At 34.5% G+C, this 20,228-nt stretch overlaps 1 protein-coding gene across 1 annotated transcript; it reads left to right on the top strand.

The window, feature by feature from the left end:
* The first annotated feature begins 4,247 nt into the window (after positions 1–4,247).
* Positions 4,248–14,287, top strand: LOC110458120. The gene is made up of 3 exons (XM_021509703.1): positions 4,248–4,749; positions 11,155–11,486; positions 12,494–14,287. The coding sequence occupies exons 1-3, from the start codon at positions 4,731–4,733 to the stop codon at positions 12,635–12,637; spliced, it is 495 nt and encodes a 164-aa protein (XP_021365378.1). The 5' UTR covers positions 4,248–4,730; the 3' UTR covers positions 12,638–14,287.
* The last annotated feature ends 5,941 nt before the right edge of the window (positions 14,288–20,228 follow it).

The raw sequence follows: 20,228 nt of genomic DNA, 5'->3' as shown, positions 1-20,228 counted from the left end.
TTACAGTCTGATGAAGGTGACGGAGTACACATTACAGTCGGATGAAGGTGACAGAGTACACAACACAGTCTGACAAAGGTGACAGGGTACACATCACAGTCTGACAAAGGTGACAGAGTTCACATTACAGTCTGACGAAGGTGGCAGAGTACACATTACAGTCTGACGAAGGTGACAGAGTACACATTACAGTCTGGCGAAGGTGACAGAGTACACATCACAGTCTGACGAAGGTGACAAGAGTTCACATTACAGTCTGACGAAGGTGACAGAGTACACATCACAATCTGACGAAGGTGACAGAGTTCACATTACAGTCTGACGAAGGTGGCATAGTACAAATCGTACCAGTCATTGAAACGTAACACATAAACATTTACTGGATTCGCTGTATGAACCTCCATATAAAGGAGAAGCAACGTTAGTGTTTGAAGCTTCCAGTCTGAACGTTTAATGGTTGCTAAAACCCCTGTCGTTAAAGAAATAAAATAAAGAAACACACAAAGACTGAAGTCGACATGAAATGAAAACTCTAGGAACAGAGGTATTAAAGTATAATATACATGAAGACGTAGAGAAAATGTCGAGAATGCAGAAAATTGCATGCCCTCTCGAACGACACAAATAAATCAATATATTAACGTGGATACTGCCGATTGTAGAATCGAAAACACAGGTAGATTACTTACAACTTGACAGGTAGATCACTTACAATACGCCAGGAAGTGACACTTTAACTTCATAGGAAATGACCAGAGAGTTGCGTTATCAAACAGCGAAGATCTAAAGGAATGATGAACTATGTGAGGTGGTTGAATATCGGAAACGGGCCAGAACCTGCAAGACGAGGAATTCGAACATTAGTCAGAATTATTCTGACTTTTTATGTCGGTCTGGCGTCGATTAACCGATTATCGTTAATCGACGCCAGACCGATTTGAAAAAAGTCGATAAAACGTCAGAATAATTCGGACTATAGGAACATATGTCGAAAAAAACCCGACAACAATTGCACTAAGAAACAAGGAATGATGTTCAAAAGCATTGCAAGTCATTAAGGAACAACAGGATACAGCAGTCAGTTAATGGGATTGGCAAACAAAAACGAACCACAAGACGAGTAACAGCATGTATTGCACAATGGCATACGATATGGTACAAAACTAGTAACAAAACGTTATTGACAACTGTGAAACCATAAATTAACTTATAAAAGGGAAACAAAACCCCCATGAAATTCAAGCACAAGCAGAACTTGGTGATTTCTTGGTATAGAATGAGTTTCCCGTATCTGGTTATCACTAGTACCTAAGCTAACAACCAACGCATCTGATAGTTTACGATTGTTTAAAAAATGTTCGTATTTATTTAAGATTTTATGTAATTATTCATTGCCATCAAATTATTCTTACAAGTATGCAGAAAGGAAATGCTATTTAAACAGTCTGCTTTGTGATCAATTCGTCTAGCAGTGCATTTTGTAAAAATGAAAAATACATAATACAATACCATTCCTTTTTTATACTTATTATATACCGAGATCTGCCTAAGCGTGATATAACCTTTGCTCGTCCTTACAAATGTTACAAAAGTGATTCCTTCAACAGGAAGTTGATAAACAACTATATGTACTTTTTTAAGATTTAAAGACTTGTTATATGTATAGGAATATCAATATGCATCAAATTGGCTATCTTCGGTACGCGATGGGTTACGCCCATGCTTGCTTTCTGCACAGAGCGAAAGTAAGGGTTAACCCTGGAATGTCGAGGGTGCATATTGGTATACATTAATTGTTCCAAAGTAAATGTGATTTTGATGTAAATGAACTCGTACAATGGTTTAGGGTGAAAACGTCCATAGTACATATGTTTATCAGAAGTGCTTTAAAATGTCTCCGTTTTGATACATTTTAATTTTTGTTTGCTCAAATCAAGGAGTTATGAAGTTCCTCCTCACACTTGAATTCTCTATTGCGTTTCCTGGTTAACTGATAAAAATGATTTTTATAAAAAAAAATATATATACTTACGTTGTCAACTTACTCATGGATCAAATACGTTCAGATGTGTGTTCGACTCTATGTCATTTGACAAGTTGGTAATGAAAGTATACATTGCTTTGTCGTTAGAAACTGCAGTAGTTTCTATGATTTTTTGTGAAAGTTTTTTTCTCCCTTCAAAATCGGTTAATAAATGACATGATAGGTGTTTTAAATTTACACACGATTTAAAGCGATTTCTATCTTTGAAAAATCACTTTTGGCCAACAACTGTACACAGTATTCAATGGGCAATCTTTTGTTTTCTATTGGCTATACACGTTATGCCACTGACGGCAACCGATGTTTTTGCAAAGTTGATGCTCTCAAATGAAACGAGTGTTTCACGATGTACCGTTTACTTTTGCATTTCCTACTTACATACTTGTATCTTAATGTCAATACCAATCTTTTTTCTAATGCAACATGTTTTGATTTTTTTCTGTAAATTGATAGCACGCTTTGTATATTTTTGTTTATTAGTTTTATAGCTGTACAAAATTAACGTATTAATATTTAAATACAGAACTGTGTATGTGTGATACAATTCATATAGAGTTTAGTTGTTATGACTAATAAATTCCATTGTCATCATTTCTAAAAGACTTAATTAAAAAATGAGTAAGTAACATATATAGTATGTAAGGGTTGGGGTATTATTGGGGCGTGCTAACAGTTATGTGCCGAGGATTGAACTCTATGTTAACTTGTGGGAGGAAGGTCCTGTTCGTGTATTTTGTATTGGTATTGTGTGTATTCGCTCCAATGCGCGTATTTACCCATACAATGTATCAAACTAACTATATTTGAATATTTAAAGGACTATGTTCCTGGCTAGATATAACACTTAGATTTATTACATCCGTGGAAACAAGTGTTTATTGAGGTAAATTAAAAAATATTTTGATATTTAATAACACTGATGAGTGCTCAATGAACGAAATGGAAGTAGGGTGCTCTAGGTGTGTACTTTGTTTGGTTTTAATTTGTTCATCAACTTAAAAAGGCACAGTCTTATGTTATACTTCTAGTAATTATTTATCGATATATGAGTTCAATGATTAGACAAAAAATATTTTGGAGAGAAGAAAAACGGTAAAAATTTCATTTAAATTATATTTTATATAAAAATGTGCTTCCTTCTTCTTTTTTTTTTAAGTCGTTGAGATTGTGTAGGATACAATTGTTTTCATGGCAAATAGTTGGAAAAAACTGCTAGTATGAAGGGAGCTTTGTTTTTCGAAAAGGGTCCAAAGTTATTACAATTAATTACGAAATTACGCCTATGATATAATTTTGATTTTTTAACAATAACCATGGAAATTCTTTAAAGCGTACGGACAACAATAATTTACCAAAATTTAAGAGCTCGCATGAACTCGCGGTCTACAAGTAGCTATATAGTGGCATGCACTGTAGACCTAGTGTTGGTAAGTAAACAACGGAAATACGGGAAAAGTGCGCTGGACATGTCTCGTAACATAGAAATTTAAGCTAAAGGCCAAAAAAAAAGATAATTTAACAATTTAATAGAAGCAAAATACATTTAGCATGGTAGAGTTGCTGAACCCCTATAATATGATTTAGAGGGACATTCCTGTTGAAGACATGTTTGGTAAAACTCGCAGAACTACAGCTCGTGTCGTGATAGTAACCAACGAGGTATGTCGACGATACTAGTTATGAGTTTGTGCCTTTAAATGTGCAATGTTTACTTAGACACAAGTCTCCACAATACGTGTGTACGCCTCCAATACACATACTACCTCCAGGTTGTACCTGGGTTTGACGCAAGATCGCGTAATTTGATATAACCACTTAAATATCCAGTAGGCTAATCGATCGATCATTGAATTGAGGCTAAAAAGGGAGTTCACATTGATCACCTGTTGAATTTTTCTGTTTTGTTTGCTGTGTGTATAACGTTCTTTGAAATTATCAATTTCATAGTAATTCATTATCATGTAAAGAAGATTTGTTTGGTGGGTTATTGTATAAAGATTCATATCGGATTGTATAGGTATTGTTGTATATCTGTGATGTTGATGTATACCCCATGTTGCCTTTATGAAATCCATAGGATTATTTGTCAGCTTGCTAGTGTTTGTAGGAAATGTTAATGACACATAATATTATCACAAAATGTATTTAAATGTCTTATGAATCTTGATGAATTGTTCTCTCAATTTAAACCATCTCACAATACATTCTGAGCTATGTAGATACAAAGTAACAAGTGCATGTATATCCGTCTGATTTAATCTGTCCTGAAGACAAGGTATGGTTGGGTTTTTTTTTAATCATACCTATGACACAGACTTCGACGTTTGTTTGAACAGACAATTACGGATAAGAAATACTTCACCTACATACGTATAGTTGCGTGTAGTCGTGAACGTCACGAACAGATCTTAACATGGAACGTCGTGACTTATAACCTAACCATGTCTTGTAGCATATTTACAAACTATTGGACTTGTGGATTATTGAATGGTTGACATGGATATACAGAAAGTTCGAAACACATTGGACTTGTACGATATGGAATTAAAGAAGTTGAAAGTAAAGGGAATGTGAAACATGTGACAATTTGATTGGACGTAGGAAGAACGGATAACACTTTCTTTACTGATTATAACAACAAAACAAGACTTTATTTCTCTGATTACCAACACAACATACAATCACCATGTCGAAGAGAATGATGGGTAAGTACACTGTATATACAAAGTATGTGTTAACCATAATATACTTATAACCGGTACTGTACTGATGATATGTGTCAATATAACGGTCCCATTTTTTCATTACATGAGAAATCGAAAGTAAGTGTGAGCAATTTTTCGTGTTATATATACTATTTTACTGATGTTCCTAGTAATATTATATCAATGTTCCAGTTCATATCTAGTTTGGACTTGTGGTTCGAGAGATCAACCCTGTACTATTGAACAGTACCTTCTCTTAACAGGCTCCAAAGCTGTTTACTCTATAAGTACTATATTAAGAGACTACTTCTGAACCTTCCCTTTTGTGGTGTATTAAAACAGATTTCGCTTTATTTTTTACAGTGTGTCTTAATTTCTGAATTATTTGCTATAAGGGCTTGGTGTACTGATTCCGACTTATACGTGTTGAGACATTCATTTGGCTTTTATCTCCAACATGTTTGTACTCACGTATATGGCCTCTAGTATTGTAGACATACCCGGTGTACTACACTGTACTTCACTTGATATGTATTACAATTTTTATGATATCTTTTATACCTGTTCACAATGTCAACAGATCACTAACATCACTTTCGTTAAGATTTATGTTCCTTTTCTCAAGACGTGTCTGTTGACCTTTTCGTCAATTGCTTAGAAGAAAAAGGGCCAGTTATTGTAAGAGTATGTCTGATGCCAAATGTGTAGCACTGTTTGATTAGCAGCTGCTTCACAGAGCTTCGATACCACCAACAAATTCTACCCCCTTCCATGAAATTTCCAGAACCTTATACCTACATATACAACAGTTCCAATTACCTTGTATCTATCTTCGTTGAACTGTTATTCACTTCTGTGACCTTCAGAGTGAGTCAAGTTCAAATATATTGAACACACTTTGGAATCAGCAGGAGAACTCTACATGGAAAATTCCTGGACGTTTTTTCTTCTTTTTTGGAAAATGTCCTATTTTATTCATACGACCTTCATGTTAATCAAGGTCATTCATTTGAACAAACATGGAGAGTGACTAAGATTATTCATTCGGACAAACTATATGTCTATTCATACCAGTAAGCTTCAGGCCTTAAAGCATCATTGTATAATGCATGGAGTCAAAGAAATTCATATTACAAATTCGAAAGCCCCTTTTTCTCTGCATGTCAAATATGATGTTCTAGTTTTCTTTAAAAAATCAAAGAAATCATAAAATTTAACACATTTTGACGTTAAAATGGACCAAGGTCGTTCATTTGCAAATCTTTTTGGTCCTTCACACAATCATGCAGCAAATCATATTCGTAATCCTAGACCGTTTTGCTATTCAGAGATAATTAAACATTTGACCCTTTTAACATTGAAAGTGCATCAAGGTCATTCCTTTGAATAAACTGCAAAGTCCTTTGACCATAGCATGCTGTAGGCCAAATATTTAAGTTAGAAGTAGTTTGAAGTAAGATCTTTTTATGCATTTGAGGAATATGACCTAGAAAAATAGGAAATGTCATCAATTTGTTCAAAACCTGATAGACTTTGACAGCTTGTTACATGCTTACTTTAAGGTAGGTCTTTGCCATTTTTTGCAAATTGGTAATGCTTGATCCCAGGAAGCTACTTACAAACTATAACGACCCCACGCTTTACGCATCTTAAGAAGAAAACGTTACATCATCATTTAAACTGAGTATCACAGACACGTCTTGACAAGTTAGTTACATGTTATATTTATTTTTTTTTATTCAATCCTCAAACCAAATTTTATAATGTCTATTAGCAAATTTAAGATTATATATCAAGATTACATAGAAGATCAATTATGAAGCTACGTACTAATACATGAAAAACGGGTCGTAGCTCGTTTATCATAATTTAAATTATTGAGATACGAATATAAACCCAATACACCAAGCGATAATATATTGTAACAGGATGCAATATAGCGCAACGAAATATTCATCATTAAAGTGTAATTCCACTCAATGTTACTCAGCTTTTCCAGTCGTCCCCCTTCAAAGTCTAGAAAGGTTTTTTAATTATCATTCTAAACTAACGAGATGAACGTCATCCAAACTCGGTTTTCCTCGAACGTTAGTATTGTTGACGGTGTTCAATCATTTTAACTAGTACCAGGTAATGTTTTTCAGATGCGCTTTTAACGAGGTAGGCTCGTAATTTCCTGTCACTTCTGAATATAGATACATTTTCTCGTCATAATCTCAAAACATCCAAACTGACCTTAGTGAGGTAGATAGTATTGTACTCGGGTTTTTTTTGTGTTTTTTGGGTTTTTTTGTGTGAATGCACCAGTTTAAACTTCATTTTAATTTATTGTTCAGGTATTTACATACAATGTACACGCTACAGTTACAGTGTTGCGGACAGAAATAAATCAGTCTTATTAGTATTATTGTATGGTCTTATTTTATTGATTAATAATAAAAAGCTAATAACATATACATTATAAATGAAATGTATCAAATAATTTTAACAAAGCACATATAAACATGAAGTACACATAAACCAGTATGTACAATAAACAAATATGTATCTATCTACCGTCGAGATGTCCTTGATGTCCTGGTCTAAAAAATGTTTTAAAATATTTGATATTTAAGCATAATCACTTATGTTACATGCTTAGACTAACATTCTCCAAATAATCTAGAGGACATATATTTTAGTAGTTATTTTCAATGTCAAGTTAGTTACACTAATGCAAATATAAAAGAAATGTATACTGACATTTTTTGGTATTTAGCCACAGAAACACGCATTGATTTAATACCAGAATGTGTGCTAGTAGCTATAGGGCAAGTCATAATGGAGATCACTTCTTACACTTGTTTCGTAATGTATAAGATCGATGTAGTCTCCCTAAAACACTTTCTCTGTAAGGTCGTGACATTTCTATTACAGAAAAGAAATAAAATCGTTCATGTTTAAACCAGCTTTGAAATCCTCTGACAGAACAATTCGGACAAGAGACACGATTGAGAGTGATTCATCGTACTGTTGTCCCGTTATTATCGATCGTACCCCAACCGATCGACCCCATTAATCAGTCCAGCGGTATATGGAGACACGTACCTCAGCACCCTACCGAATCGAAGTCGATTCGATGAAGGTCGAGCTATCTAGCTTCACCTTAACAATATACATCAATGTATATCTGTCTAACAATATGTAACTAATAATGTTTTAGCTCAATAATATTTTTTTGTTACCGGTGTGATAGATTTAATTGATGATTTTTTTCTTTTTGTTTCTGAGTGGGAAAAAAGAACATTTAAGCATTAGGTTACTTGCATTAGGTTGACTAGGCTTTGTCGACTTTTTATGGCTGGAGGAATTGATCACGTTTGTAGAATTTCATAAGTTGTAAATCAATGAGTGATTGAATACCCGAAAACTTTCGAGGATGCTGTTGTCTAGAACCTTAACCGCTCAATTTTGTCAAGTAGTAGTAAATATTCCAGAATTTTATATCACTTTGTGATACATAGCTAATTGAACAACACACTTTCAGATCGTGCAAAACTACCACCAGGCATATACAATTCACGTTGTCGGTGCAGCATACAATTTTCCTATCGTGAAACTTGCTAAGCTGACTATACTTAATTAAAGAGCAAGTTGCATTAAGTATCGTTTATTTCTGGCTCCGAGGTTTAATTTCAGGTACAAAAGAGTTCTTTGTAAACCCCCTTCTGAACCGTAACGCTTGTAGTTTCTACTCACAGACCGGGTACCCTCGGCCTGGATCCTCGGTCCTCGTACATTAATATTTTACCTGAAACACAAAGATCGAATATGCTAATAAATTAGTGCCCTCGTGTGGTCCGTGACGTCCTACCACGTGTAGTTGGTCGAATAGATAATACAGGACTTGATATACTCTATCTTATTGTGATTTATTGCATTGTTAGGACAGTTGGACTGAATATTCACACTGACCAGGAAAATCAAAGCATGTTTAAGTGTAAGGGGAAATCTTACAAGCACTGATGTGAACAGGTTAAATAATTACGTGGTATTTATAAAGCAGCATGCTATTTTGTCTCTGGAGGTGAATATACCTAACAGGATTGTAGGATCTAGAGAGAGGATATTCGAATATGTCTGGTATTCGGATCATGGGTGAGTATATACATATTCCTGAGTAACTAGATAGAAGATGAATTTAAATATTGTGTGATGATAATATTTAGCATAGACAAGCGAAGATCGTTAGAGAATGAAAAGGCGCTAAGGTTAGGGAGTCTAACACGTTTGAAGGACAATGATGTTTATTGGGGGACGATTAATTAGTCATCGAGTAAGATGCAATAAATTCACAGACAACGATTAGAGATACATTTGCGTATGAAATAGTTGCCAATAGAAGTTATGTAGCGTTATTTATATTATGTCCGTTATACCTAAAAGCAACGTCATTCGATTGTTTTCATTGTGAAGTCACAATTAGGATCAATTTCCATAAAAGGCAAGCATTGAATAAATTAGATAAAAAGTGTCAGAATGATAATGATAACAGTGTTTTATTGTGCAATTATTGTGCAAGAATACTGTATAGAAGTAATATAAACAGAAGTCAAGTGCACGACTCTAAGTGCACGACCCGATCGTGCACGACTCTAAGTGCACGACCCGAAGTGCACGACTCTAAGTGCACGACCCGAAGTGCACGACTCTAAGTACACTTCTGTCCACTAGTATGGCTTAGTGCAATGCAGCCGAAATATATAACACTATTATAGATATCTCGACTCGCCGATGCTACTTGTATGATATTTATGTTTTGGTCCTTATGATGTCGTTTGTATGGTTAATTTTGGCATAATACGTTCTTCCAGGTTGTTATAAATCTTTCGAATGATCCTCTCCTAAAATGTACTATTAACCCAATGTTACACCTGCTATATTCACTGTAAAATATGAACATCTATTTTTTATCGTCAGTATAAGTTATAGAATGAAAAAGACCCAAAGGGAAAAGTAAACACAGCATAAGTTGAACATGTGTTATTACTTTATTAACGTTCCCTATACATACGTGAGTGTATATTTATTACTGCATTTGCTTTTTACGGCGTTTGTTGCTTCAAAGAAGAAATGACGCAATCTTTATGCTTTGTTGATGATGGTAGTAAAATATAGTCCTTTGTTTGTTAGATACAACGTTATCAATTTTTTAAATGTTTATCTTTTCTTTGTACCCGGATTCTATAGTGTAGTTTAATACCTGTATAATGTATCTGGTATCATTGAACTTCAGTCGCGACGTTTACTGTTTTCAGGAAATCCGTGAAATCCGTTCTAAATGTCTCTTTGAAAACACATTTTTTCAAAAACTACATGTAGTTACTACAAAATGAAGTAGAGACTGTACGTTACTTTGAATATTTTATCATGCCTCTGTTGTAGTCTCAGATCATTGTATACACAGTGCTTTGAAGAATTGTTATATATTCATAGGGCGAAATAGAAATTTCGCACATTATGCTATCATTATGATATAGTCCTAATGCTTGAGTGTAATTAGTTTAACTCATTCACCCCCGAAATTCCATAATGAACTCTTCCAATATTTGAATTGGAAGAGTTACAATGTGTCTTCAGGGGTGAATGAGTTAATGTTTCATAGTAAGACAAACATGTATCATATGAGTAATTATTTTTTAAATCTCGAAGTCAGATACTGTTATGTCATTGCGTTAGTTAATTGCTACCGCGTGCTAATTATAGAGGTACTATCAAACGGTATGTCACGTAGCTGGTAACTGTTTACATAAGTAACATGTAAACAACGGAATGTGTGGTGATGTCAGGCGATTTAAAACAAACTTTGTTAAGGATGCACACTACATGATTATTTCATTCCAAAAGAGTTTCACAAAAAAACGAAACGAAACTGAAATAAATTGTGTAATAGGACGTTTGTAAATGACGTCACTGGTGATAAGGACACTACACTAAATATACCTTTATAACATTCAGGTAAGTCTGAACCATTAAATACTGCTAATTAAAAGTGCAACGGTAGCTAACTCTAATATATAAATATGGTCCAGAAGATAGCTCTTATTCTTACGTATTCGTGTCACGTTAAAGTAATCTATTAGGTAAAACACAACCAGCTTTTAATTTTGCTCGTTTTGCAATTGAAAACCCGAGGGAAATAAAATGGCCATGATCGCGAAAACAAACGAATATCGGGTTATTAACCATCGTGATTAGCTAGTTTAATTTGTAGCTAGAAAAGTACAGCCAAAAGGCCATTTCTATGCATCATCCATATGTTATATTCTGTTATGTGCTCGTTAAAATTCAGAATTAGGGGAAGAATTCTGTAAATATTGAATATTTTATATTTAAGTATAATAACCTTTTCTTTTCTAATTGCAGGAACGAAGATCACGGATTTTAATAAATCTAGTTTTGATTCAAAATCCGGATTGTACAAGGTAAAGCCATACAAAAGTACAACGACTGGAGGTTACAAACCCAAGGCGTATGTGCCTAAAAACACTGAATATAAGATGAAGGAATACAAACCCACGACGACCGGATACAAGGGCACCAAACCCTACCAGTCACACAATTACAACCACGTGTACGAGTATAACCCAGATTATAACCCCAACCTAGAGCGGCCAAAGAGGGTTCCCAAGAGTGTTCCAAAGGTTGTTGTGACCCCGAGTCCGGCACCGTCACCCGATAAAAGACCCGGAACTTCTGTAAGTCTTGGCGACTTATCATATGTTCATAATTCAAGGGAAGTTACAAAGTTAATCATACGTTCACTAATACCTCCATTACATAATATACTATATGTTAACACAGACATTTAGAGTTATAAAGTTAATCATACGTTCACTAATACCTCCCTTACATAATACACTATATGTTAACACAAACATTTAGAGAATGTCAAAGTGTCAACACAACTATAATTAGAACTCAAATGAACAAAACCATTGAAAAATATGAACAAATGAAAGATGTGGAGTAAGAATGACGAGACCAGGTGTTCCGGAAGGGTTAACGTTTTCTGCTTCATCGACAACACCCGCCATATAAATCTAAGTCAAATCTAAGTTATGTCACGTCCTCACATCGAGAATTCGGGTAGTGACAACAAAAACAAACGGCACTCTTATGAGCATATTCATAAATACCGACTTGCATATCACACAAAGATAAAGCTTATTTCCCTGCGAGATCCTGATGGCGACCATTAAACTTGTTCATACTAGACTTTATCATCAAATTGCATCATGAGGTCTAGTGATGTTGAGTCTGTCGTATGGCACCTAATAGCTGCATTACGGGGATATAATCGTCACTTCGGTAACATTTCACAATTGTTACTCTTTCATTGTTCAGCCGTTAAACACTTGTTATCTTTTCTTCAGTTCAATCGTTAAGCAATCGCCAACATTTTCCGCTGTCATTATTTATAACATTGTTTATTAAAAGGATAGTTTACCTTCTGTTATTATTTAATTCAGATCATGTGAATATTGCATCATATAGTATTTTTAAAGGCACTAATTACTAGCCACAGTTAAATTCAAAATATATACTAGTATTTAAATTCAGTGTCTTTGAGCGTGATAACGTACATGTACATTGTATTAATTCTTGGACAAAACTTTCCTTTGTTTCATTTTCTAATATTTTTCTCCATAAAAATTATAAATTAGCATATAACTCGAAATAAAGCTTTCCTTTTATTTTGCAGGAATCCATGAAGATGTGGCCAGCACGATTCAACGCTCTAGAGAGTGTAAAACGCCAGATAAACATGACATTTAAAGGTGGCTCACGTGTAGCTCCGATACTGGAACCTATACCGGTGTTCGAGAAAACCGAGGGCTTTACGTAAGACTTGGAATCAGACACCTCCACTCATAGTCATCTCTTGATAATTGACTGATTTGTGTAATCAAGTTTACTGGTAAACAATAAGGTGCTAACGTTGAAATCGCTGCTCGGGTATAGCTTATACAATGATTTTATGACATCGTTTTTTCAAGGAGTAGTGATCTGTTCTTGTTGCAACTCCATCTTATTATATCCAAAGGCATTCAAATGAACAAGTTGATTTATTGTGCTAATTTATTATGGAAGGTGACTTTAACGGAACAAAGAAATAGTATGTAAGGATTTTAAGCAGGCAACATGAAGGCTCCAAGTTGGAAACCGTTCAAACGCCATTTTCCCCGAATACTATTGAAAACATATAATGTTTATAAGAATGCACTGCGCACTCTGTCACCATCAACAGCCGAATTATCAGTCGTGCTATTCATTTGGTTACGTTTGTGTATTACAACCTACAGGGACCTGAGAATATGATCATTAGGGGTGGCATTTTTACCGAAAATCGATCTAAACCCCCCAAACGTGCAACATTACTGTAAACACCTTAGTTTAGGTTCAAATATAGCTGTAACAAATTCTCAGGTCCCTGTGTTACAACCTACTTCTATCCAACATTAAGAGTGTCTATATATGTTCCATCTTTTACTGAGGACGTCGAGACGTCAAAGAACCAAACACACACAAACCTTATACGAACACTGCACTGATGATTGACGGTTGGACCTCCGGAACCTTCGGATTTTACCGTAAAGAAGCATGTTTTCAATTTATTATATGCTGGAGTGTTAAGATCACCCTGCAAGACCAGTTGCACTGCATACAAAACATGAATGCTTGTGTATTAAACAAAACATGAATGCTTGTGTATTAAACAAGACATGACGATGCTTGTGTATTAAACAAGACATGACGATGCTTGTGTATTAAACAAAACATGAATGCTTGTGTATAAAACAAAACATGAATGCTTATGTATTAAACAAGACATGACGATGCTTGTGTATTAAACAAAACATGAATGCTTGTGTATTAAACAAAACATGAATGCTTATGTATTAAACAAGACATGACGATGCTTGTGTATTAAACAAGACATGACGATGCTCGTGCTAATTTAAAAGAAACTCATACATATGTACTTTTCTACGCGATAGTTGTTTTACCATCTTATATTTATTGCCCTGCGTTACTTACACTGTCCTACCATACACATCATGCAATACTTACTAGTTCTGTCATATGTTATAAAATCCCTCACAATGCTTCTTCTTAGCTCACTTACAAACCTCAAATGTTTCAGGGGTAATTTGTGAATTCTATGTTTTTTGTAGAATTTCTGTGAAATGCTTCAGTTTTCTTAACAGGACTCAATGGCCAGTTTGAAAACTTTAAAATAACATCAGGTTGATTTGTAAAGTAAAAAGATATTGTAGCGCCAGTGTTAAGTTTTTTTGGCAAGACAAAAACAATCAGAAAAACATTATCATTTTACTGTAGTATAAACTTGGTAATTGTTCAGCAAACTTTAACGCTTTCAGCCTTTATATCAGCCTTGGTTTAAAAAAAAAAATGGTAATCAGTGTGTCTGTTACTCATTGCAGGTGTTGAGAGTGGTAAAGCATATGTGCGCTATGGCAGAAACATAAAAAAACATGTAAATCTCTGTTGTTCTTTACGAATGGGCATTTTCGTGGTTGAGCAGTGTATCAATTATTCCTCGAGAATATGAATTCACTAAAAGGGAGGGTATGGAAATGCTGCAACAATGTCGAGTCCCGTTAATCCAGCTGCTGGATTGTACTTTTGAGTAGCTATCTACACATATCTTTGAGGGACAGATTGGTATTTTTTCCGTATTCCAGACTGCTCTCAATGTAACTAAATTGTTGAAAACAAACAGGCTGGGTTACCTAGGCTACAGAGAAGGAATGTGGCTTGACTATATATATTGTTGTTGGACTATTTTAAGGAGGCAGCGTTGGTTTTATTATCGTGGCTCCTCCATTATGTTTAAATTGGATAACTTTGATTGTTTTATGTAAGCTTTCAAGATGTAAATCAGAAATGTCAATTATTTGAAATAATCGATGCTTTAATATTTACATATCAATTTATACTGAAAACTGTTGTTGTGTATGAACACGACTGTAATTGTCCTATATTCATTAAAATAAATGACCAGATGGAATTTCAAGAAGGTTGTTTGTTGATATTTCCCAAAAATAAATTTTCAACAGCCCCCTAAAATGATATGGCAATTTTTAATTTTAATAAGAAAACAAAGAGAATACCGAACTGAAGACCTTTAAAAACTACAAAGATAACACAACCGGATGATCCACAAGCGCCTTCTGCTACATCGACGACAATGCAACCTCTAGGCATAAACAGGTGAAATTACAGTAATGTCACGTCCTCAACGCAAGAACCAGGGTAGTGACAACAAAACAAGAAACACCAATTAGCAAAAGTTGTGTTTTTTAAATCTACTTTTTTTATCACACAAAAAATTAGAACCTTTCCAAATGTCGGCCATAAAACTGTCCATGCTTCATCAATCTGTTCAAAATTAGGATTCCTGTCGTAAGTTTATATCGCCGTTCGGCCTTGGAGTAGCTGAAGAAAGATGCTCCTTTAGTTTTGGTATGGGATATGGTGGTTAAAAGAGTGGCATATACCGTCACAGTATATGTGTAACCCTGATTTAAGGGTACTAAGAGAGGTAGCAAGAAGTTCAGATAATTATATATGACTTGGTTTAGTATCTAGCAGATTCAGCTATAGAACATTGTTTGTATAGGTAAAGGGTTTCTTTGTTTGTATAGGTAAAGGGTTTCTTTGTTGGTATAGGTAAAGGGTTTATTTGTATAGGTAAAGGGTTTCTTTGTTTGTATAGGTAAATGGTTTCTTTGTTTGTATAGGTAAAGGGTTTCTTTGTATAGGTAGGGGGTTTCTTTGTATAGGTAAAGGGTTTCTTTGTTGGTATAGGTAAAGGGTTTCTTCGTATAGGTAAAGGGTTTCTTTGTTTGTATAGGTAAATGGTTTCTTTGTTTGTATAGGTAAAGGGTTTCTTTGTATAGGTAGGGGGTTTCTTTGTATAGGTAAAGGGTTTCTTTGTTTGTATAGTTAAAGGGTTTCTTTGTTTGTATAGGTAAATGGTTTCTTTGTTTGTATAGGTAAATGGTTTCTTTGTTTGTATAGGTAAAGGGTTTCTTTGTTTGTACAGGTAAAGGGTTTCTTTGTTGGTATAGGTAAAGGGTTTCTTTGTTTGTATAGGTAAAGGGTTTCTTTGTTTGTACAGGTAAAGGGTTTCTTTGTTGGTATAGGTAAAGGGTTTCTTTGTTGGTATAGGTAAAGGGTTTCTTTGTATAGGTGAAGGGTTTCTTTGTTTGTATAGGTAAAGGGTTTCTTTGTTTGTACAGGTAAAGGGTTTCTTTGTTGGTATAGGTAAAGGGTTTCTTTGTTTGTATAGGTAAATGGTTTCTTTGTATAGGTAAAGGGTTTCTTTGTTGGTATAGGTAAAGGGTTTCTTTGTTGGTATAGGTAAAGGGTTTCTTCGTATAGGTAAAGGGTTTCTTTGTTTGTATAGGTAAATGGTTTCTTTGTTTGTATAGGTAAATGGTTTCTTTGTTTGTATAGGTAAATGGTTTCTTTGTTTGTATAGGTAAAGGGTTTCTTTGTTTGTACAGGTAAAGGGTTTCTTTGTTGGTATAGGTAAAGGGTTTCTTTGTTGGTATAGGTAAAGGGTTTCTTTGTTGGTATAGGTAAAGGGTTTCTTTGTTTGTATAGGTAAATGGTTTCTTTGTATAGGTAAAGGGTTTCTTTGTTTGTATAGGGAAAGGGTTTCTTTGATTGTATAGGTAAAGGGTTTCTTTGATTGTATAGGTAAAGGGTTTCTTTTGGTTAAGTGATTAAAGTGTTTTCAGACAAGGATTACATTATTAGAGACACAACTACCAACTTCCCATGCAGATCCTGGAGTATGATATGGACATCGGAGTCAAGAAATACAGATTTGTGTTTTGATATCTTTCGGATTTCAAGCCACTTATTCTTTCATAGTTATGGACCTGACAGGCATAATCTATCCACTCCTCACTTCATCTGAGAAACAATAGTCACAAAACAGTTGAACCAAAGAGGTTTTTTTATTAATTAATGATTACATAAATTATATCAATATACATTATAACATAAACTGTGCTGCCATGAAGCAGAAACAACATCAAATTGTTTGCAACAAAATTTACTTCTATTTTTATTCTGGTTATAAAAAACCATTCTCATAACATATCTAACTTATTAACAAAATACCATGACAACAACGAATGTGAAAACTTAACACTGCTACTTCGAAAACGTCACAATTTACAATTAAATAAATAATCATTTAAAACCTAGTGTGTGGTCCCGATGCACACATTACTTAATATTAGCTGACAATATTGGCATTGGGCAGCATACAGGTACACAACTATCCACATCTCAAATGTAAAACAGAAAGCAGATGTGGGTTAGGGGTAACAAAGTGACAATTATGCATTTCAAAGTACCTTGCTGAAAAAAGGATACTCTTCACCAAAATTTAAAAACATCACCAGGAAAATGTAGCTAAGCGTTCCATATTTATAAATTTTCAGGGCCAAATTGTGGTACAATAAAATAGAACTGTTTGACTAACCATAATATATCAACCCAACCATGATAATACAAACCTTTTTGTTCATTTGTTATGTATAAAATTCTAACAGATTTGGCAAGTTATCTACATAATCTACATGTAACCAATTGTTTTACCGATCAAATAAACACCCTGAAAGGGTTTCAACAATCTAATAATCACCCTGAATGGGTTTCACCAATCAAATAAACAACCTGACATAGTTTCACCAATCGATAAACATCATGATAGGTTTTCATTCCATTAAATTGCATATTTATACGTAATAACAGCACCACAACACATTAAAAACAAGAGGCCCAATGGGCCTGCATCGCTCCCCTGGTATAATCTCACACTTGTAATCTTAAGAGTGGACTAAATAACAGCTACAGGCAGAATATCAGCGTTTGATTCATAAGAACCTATTAAAAGATTTAAATATATGACACCTGTGACCTTGAATGTTGAACAAGGACATTAGGTTGAAAGTTGGTCAAAGTCATTCATTTGAAACAAACTTGGTAGCCCTTCATCCCAGCATGCTACAGGCCCAATATCAGTACCCTGTGCCTTTTGGTTATTGAGAAGAAGTTGTTGGAAGATTTTAAGACATTTGACCCCTGTGACCTTGGAAGTGGGTCAAGGTCATTCATTTAAACAAACATGGTAGCCCTTCGTCCCAGCATGCTACAGGCCGAATATCAGTACCCTGTGCCTTTTGGTTATTGAGAAGAAGTTGTTGGAAGATTTCAAGACATTTGACCCCTGTGACCTTGAAAAAGGGTCAAGGTCATTCATTTGAACATCTTGGTAGCCCTTCATTCCAGCATGCTACTGGCCAAATATCATCAGCCTGGGCCTCTTGGTTATTGAGAAGAAGTTGTTTAAAGTAAAACATTGACGCCGGACAGACGCCGGACGCCGCACCATGCCATAAGCTCACTAGGTCCTTTGGGCCAGGTGAGCTAAAAATAGACATTTCATATAATATGCATACAAAACACATACTTTTAATAACATTTGATTTAATACTTCTTAATTTGTAATGAATATTCAATATGTAAATTGAAAGAACAATCATTCTGCCTTTATAATACTTGATATATGCAAAAGTAAATAATTTGAATACAAAATATTTTTTTTCTAGTGTTTGATATAATGCTGATATAAGTATAATTTGGCCTTTATCATGAACAATGTCATAAGTACATGTACCACAAAACTCTAAACGTATCGTTTATCTCTCAATACATTGTTACCTACGTCAATATATTTGTCCTATAATTTTCAAAATCCGAGTGTCCTGCTTTCGATATACATGTCTGCTCTACACCCTTGGGATATTTGATTACAAAATTGAAGGCCTTTTAAGAGACACCTTGTGAATGATAAAAGTCTCGGCCAGAGTGATGTCTCAGGTGAAGGTCAAAGGAAGCATAAAGGTGAAACAGATAGGCTTTTAAGTTGAGTACAGCTCCTTGCTAATCCTCAAAGGGACAGGTATCAGCCTAGTGATTGGTAAAGTTTTTACTTGAAACCAATCAAACAGCTTACCGCAAGCCTTCAAATTTCAAGATATCTTTATCGGTGTCCTATATATACTTCCGTTCCTCAAATATAGTGTCTTGTCTAAGGATAAATTAGCATTAGGTTATTTTCCATGCAGTGAGCATTCCGTATTCTAGTTTCCATTTAAATGCATTAACGTATTCATTGATATGAGGTTACTTTTGAAGTCTGATTGGCCTTGCCTATTATTATGTTATTGTTAAGCTATTTCTCTATCTATTTTACTCATGTTCGTTACGGCTTATGCATTAATTCTGTCATTTCCCTATCCATCCCATTTAGTCCATTAGACCATACATATTATGGGGTTAATTTTTAGTGTTTTTTTTTTTTTATCTTTTCCACTTAGTCCATTTAACCATACATATTATGGGGTTAACTTTAAGTTATTTTTTTATATATTCCACTTAGTCCATTTAACCTTACGTATTTTGGGTTAACTTTAAGTTATTTTTTTTATCTATTCCACTTAGTCCAATTAACCTTACGTATTTTGGGGTTAACTTTAAGTTGTTTTCCATCCATCCCACTTAGTCCATTAGTCCATATGTATTATGGGATTAATGTTGTGTCAAGTCTGTATACCTATGACTTAATTTTAAAATTGATGAAAATATCTAAAAGTTTTGTTGACCTTCAGCAATACGAAGCAAACGTTTCAAAGTTCGACGGACCAAAACTAAGTTATTTACTGTTGTTTGTAAGGGTGTGACATTACTCAGATTTGACTCAGATTTACAAAGACAATATTTCTGAACGGACAGACAGTGGACTCAATCAAGGTCACTGATTCTGGACATGACCTTCAAATGTACTGCTATTCTAATGATATAGTAATGAAGGAAAAATGGCAAATGAATGATTCCACCAAATGGTTAAACTACATGAATCCTAGCAGTGTTCTAAAATGTCTTTTAACGACCAAATTGACAAGAACTGGCACTGAAGCTAGATACATACAGTTTATAATTTCTTGTAAGCAGTTAAGAGTTGCAAACAAAAATGGCAACATTTTCCACATTTCATTGATAACACCAATTAAAAAATACAGAGAAAAAAAGTCTCTGAAAATACTGATAAACATCACCCATGCCAAGCGTACATAACATTAAAAATGTTTTAACGGGTACATGTACACTGTAACAGAGAGTGACATCGGTGGTAATGGCAACGAGGGTACAATGGAGTAAATCTAACTAGAACAAAAACATGTTGTGACATCTGTGTTAACATCATCAGAAATATAAGAATTTGTAACATCTCTAAAAAATCTTAGAACTAAAACCACCTTTTAAAATTATTAGAACTTAGAAACAACCTCTTAAAAACAAAAAAACTGACGACATCTTTAGAAGTGTAA

This window comes from Mizuhopecten yessoensis, unplaced genomic scaffold (genome assembly GCF_002113885.1).
Source record: "Mizuhopecten yessoensis strain PY_sf001 unplaced genomic scaffold, ASM211388v2 scaffold9431, whole genome shotgun sequence".
Lineage (NCBI taxonomy): Eukaryota > Metazoa > Mollusca > Bivalvia > Pectinida > Pectinidae > Mizuhopecten > Mizuhopecten yessoensis.
This window is presented reverse-complemented; position numbering and strand designations above follow the sequence as displayed.

What these genes read in the sequence shown, in the direction of transcription:
- LOC110458120 (XM_021509703.1), top strand. An exon ending in ATAAAAGACCCGGAACTTCT is followed by an intron (nt 11,487 to 12,493) that starts GTAAGTCTTGGC and finishes TTTATTTTGCAG; the next exon opens with GAATCCATGAAGATGTGGCC.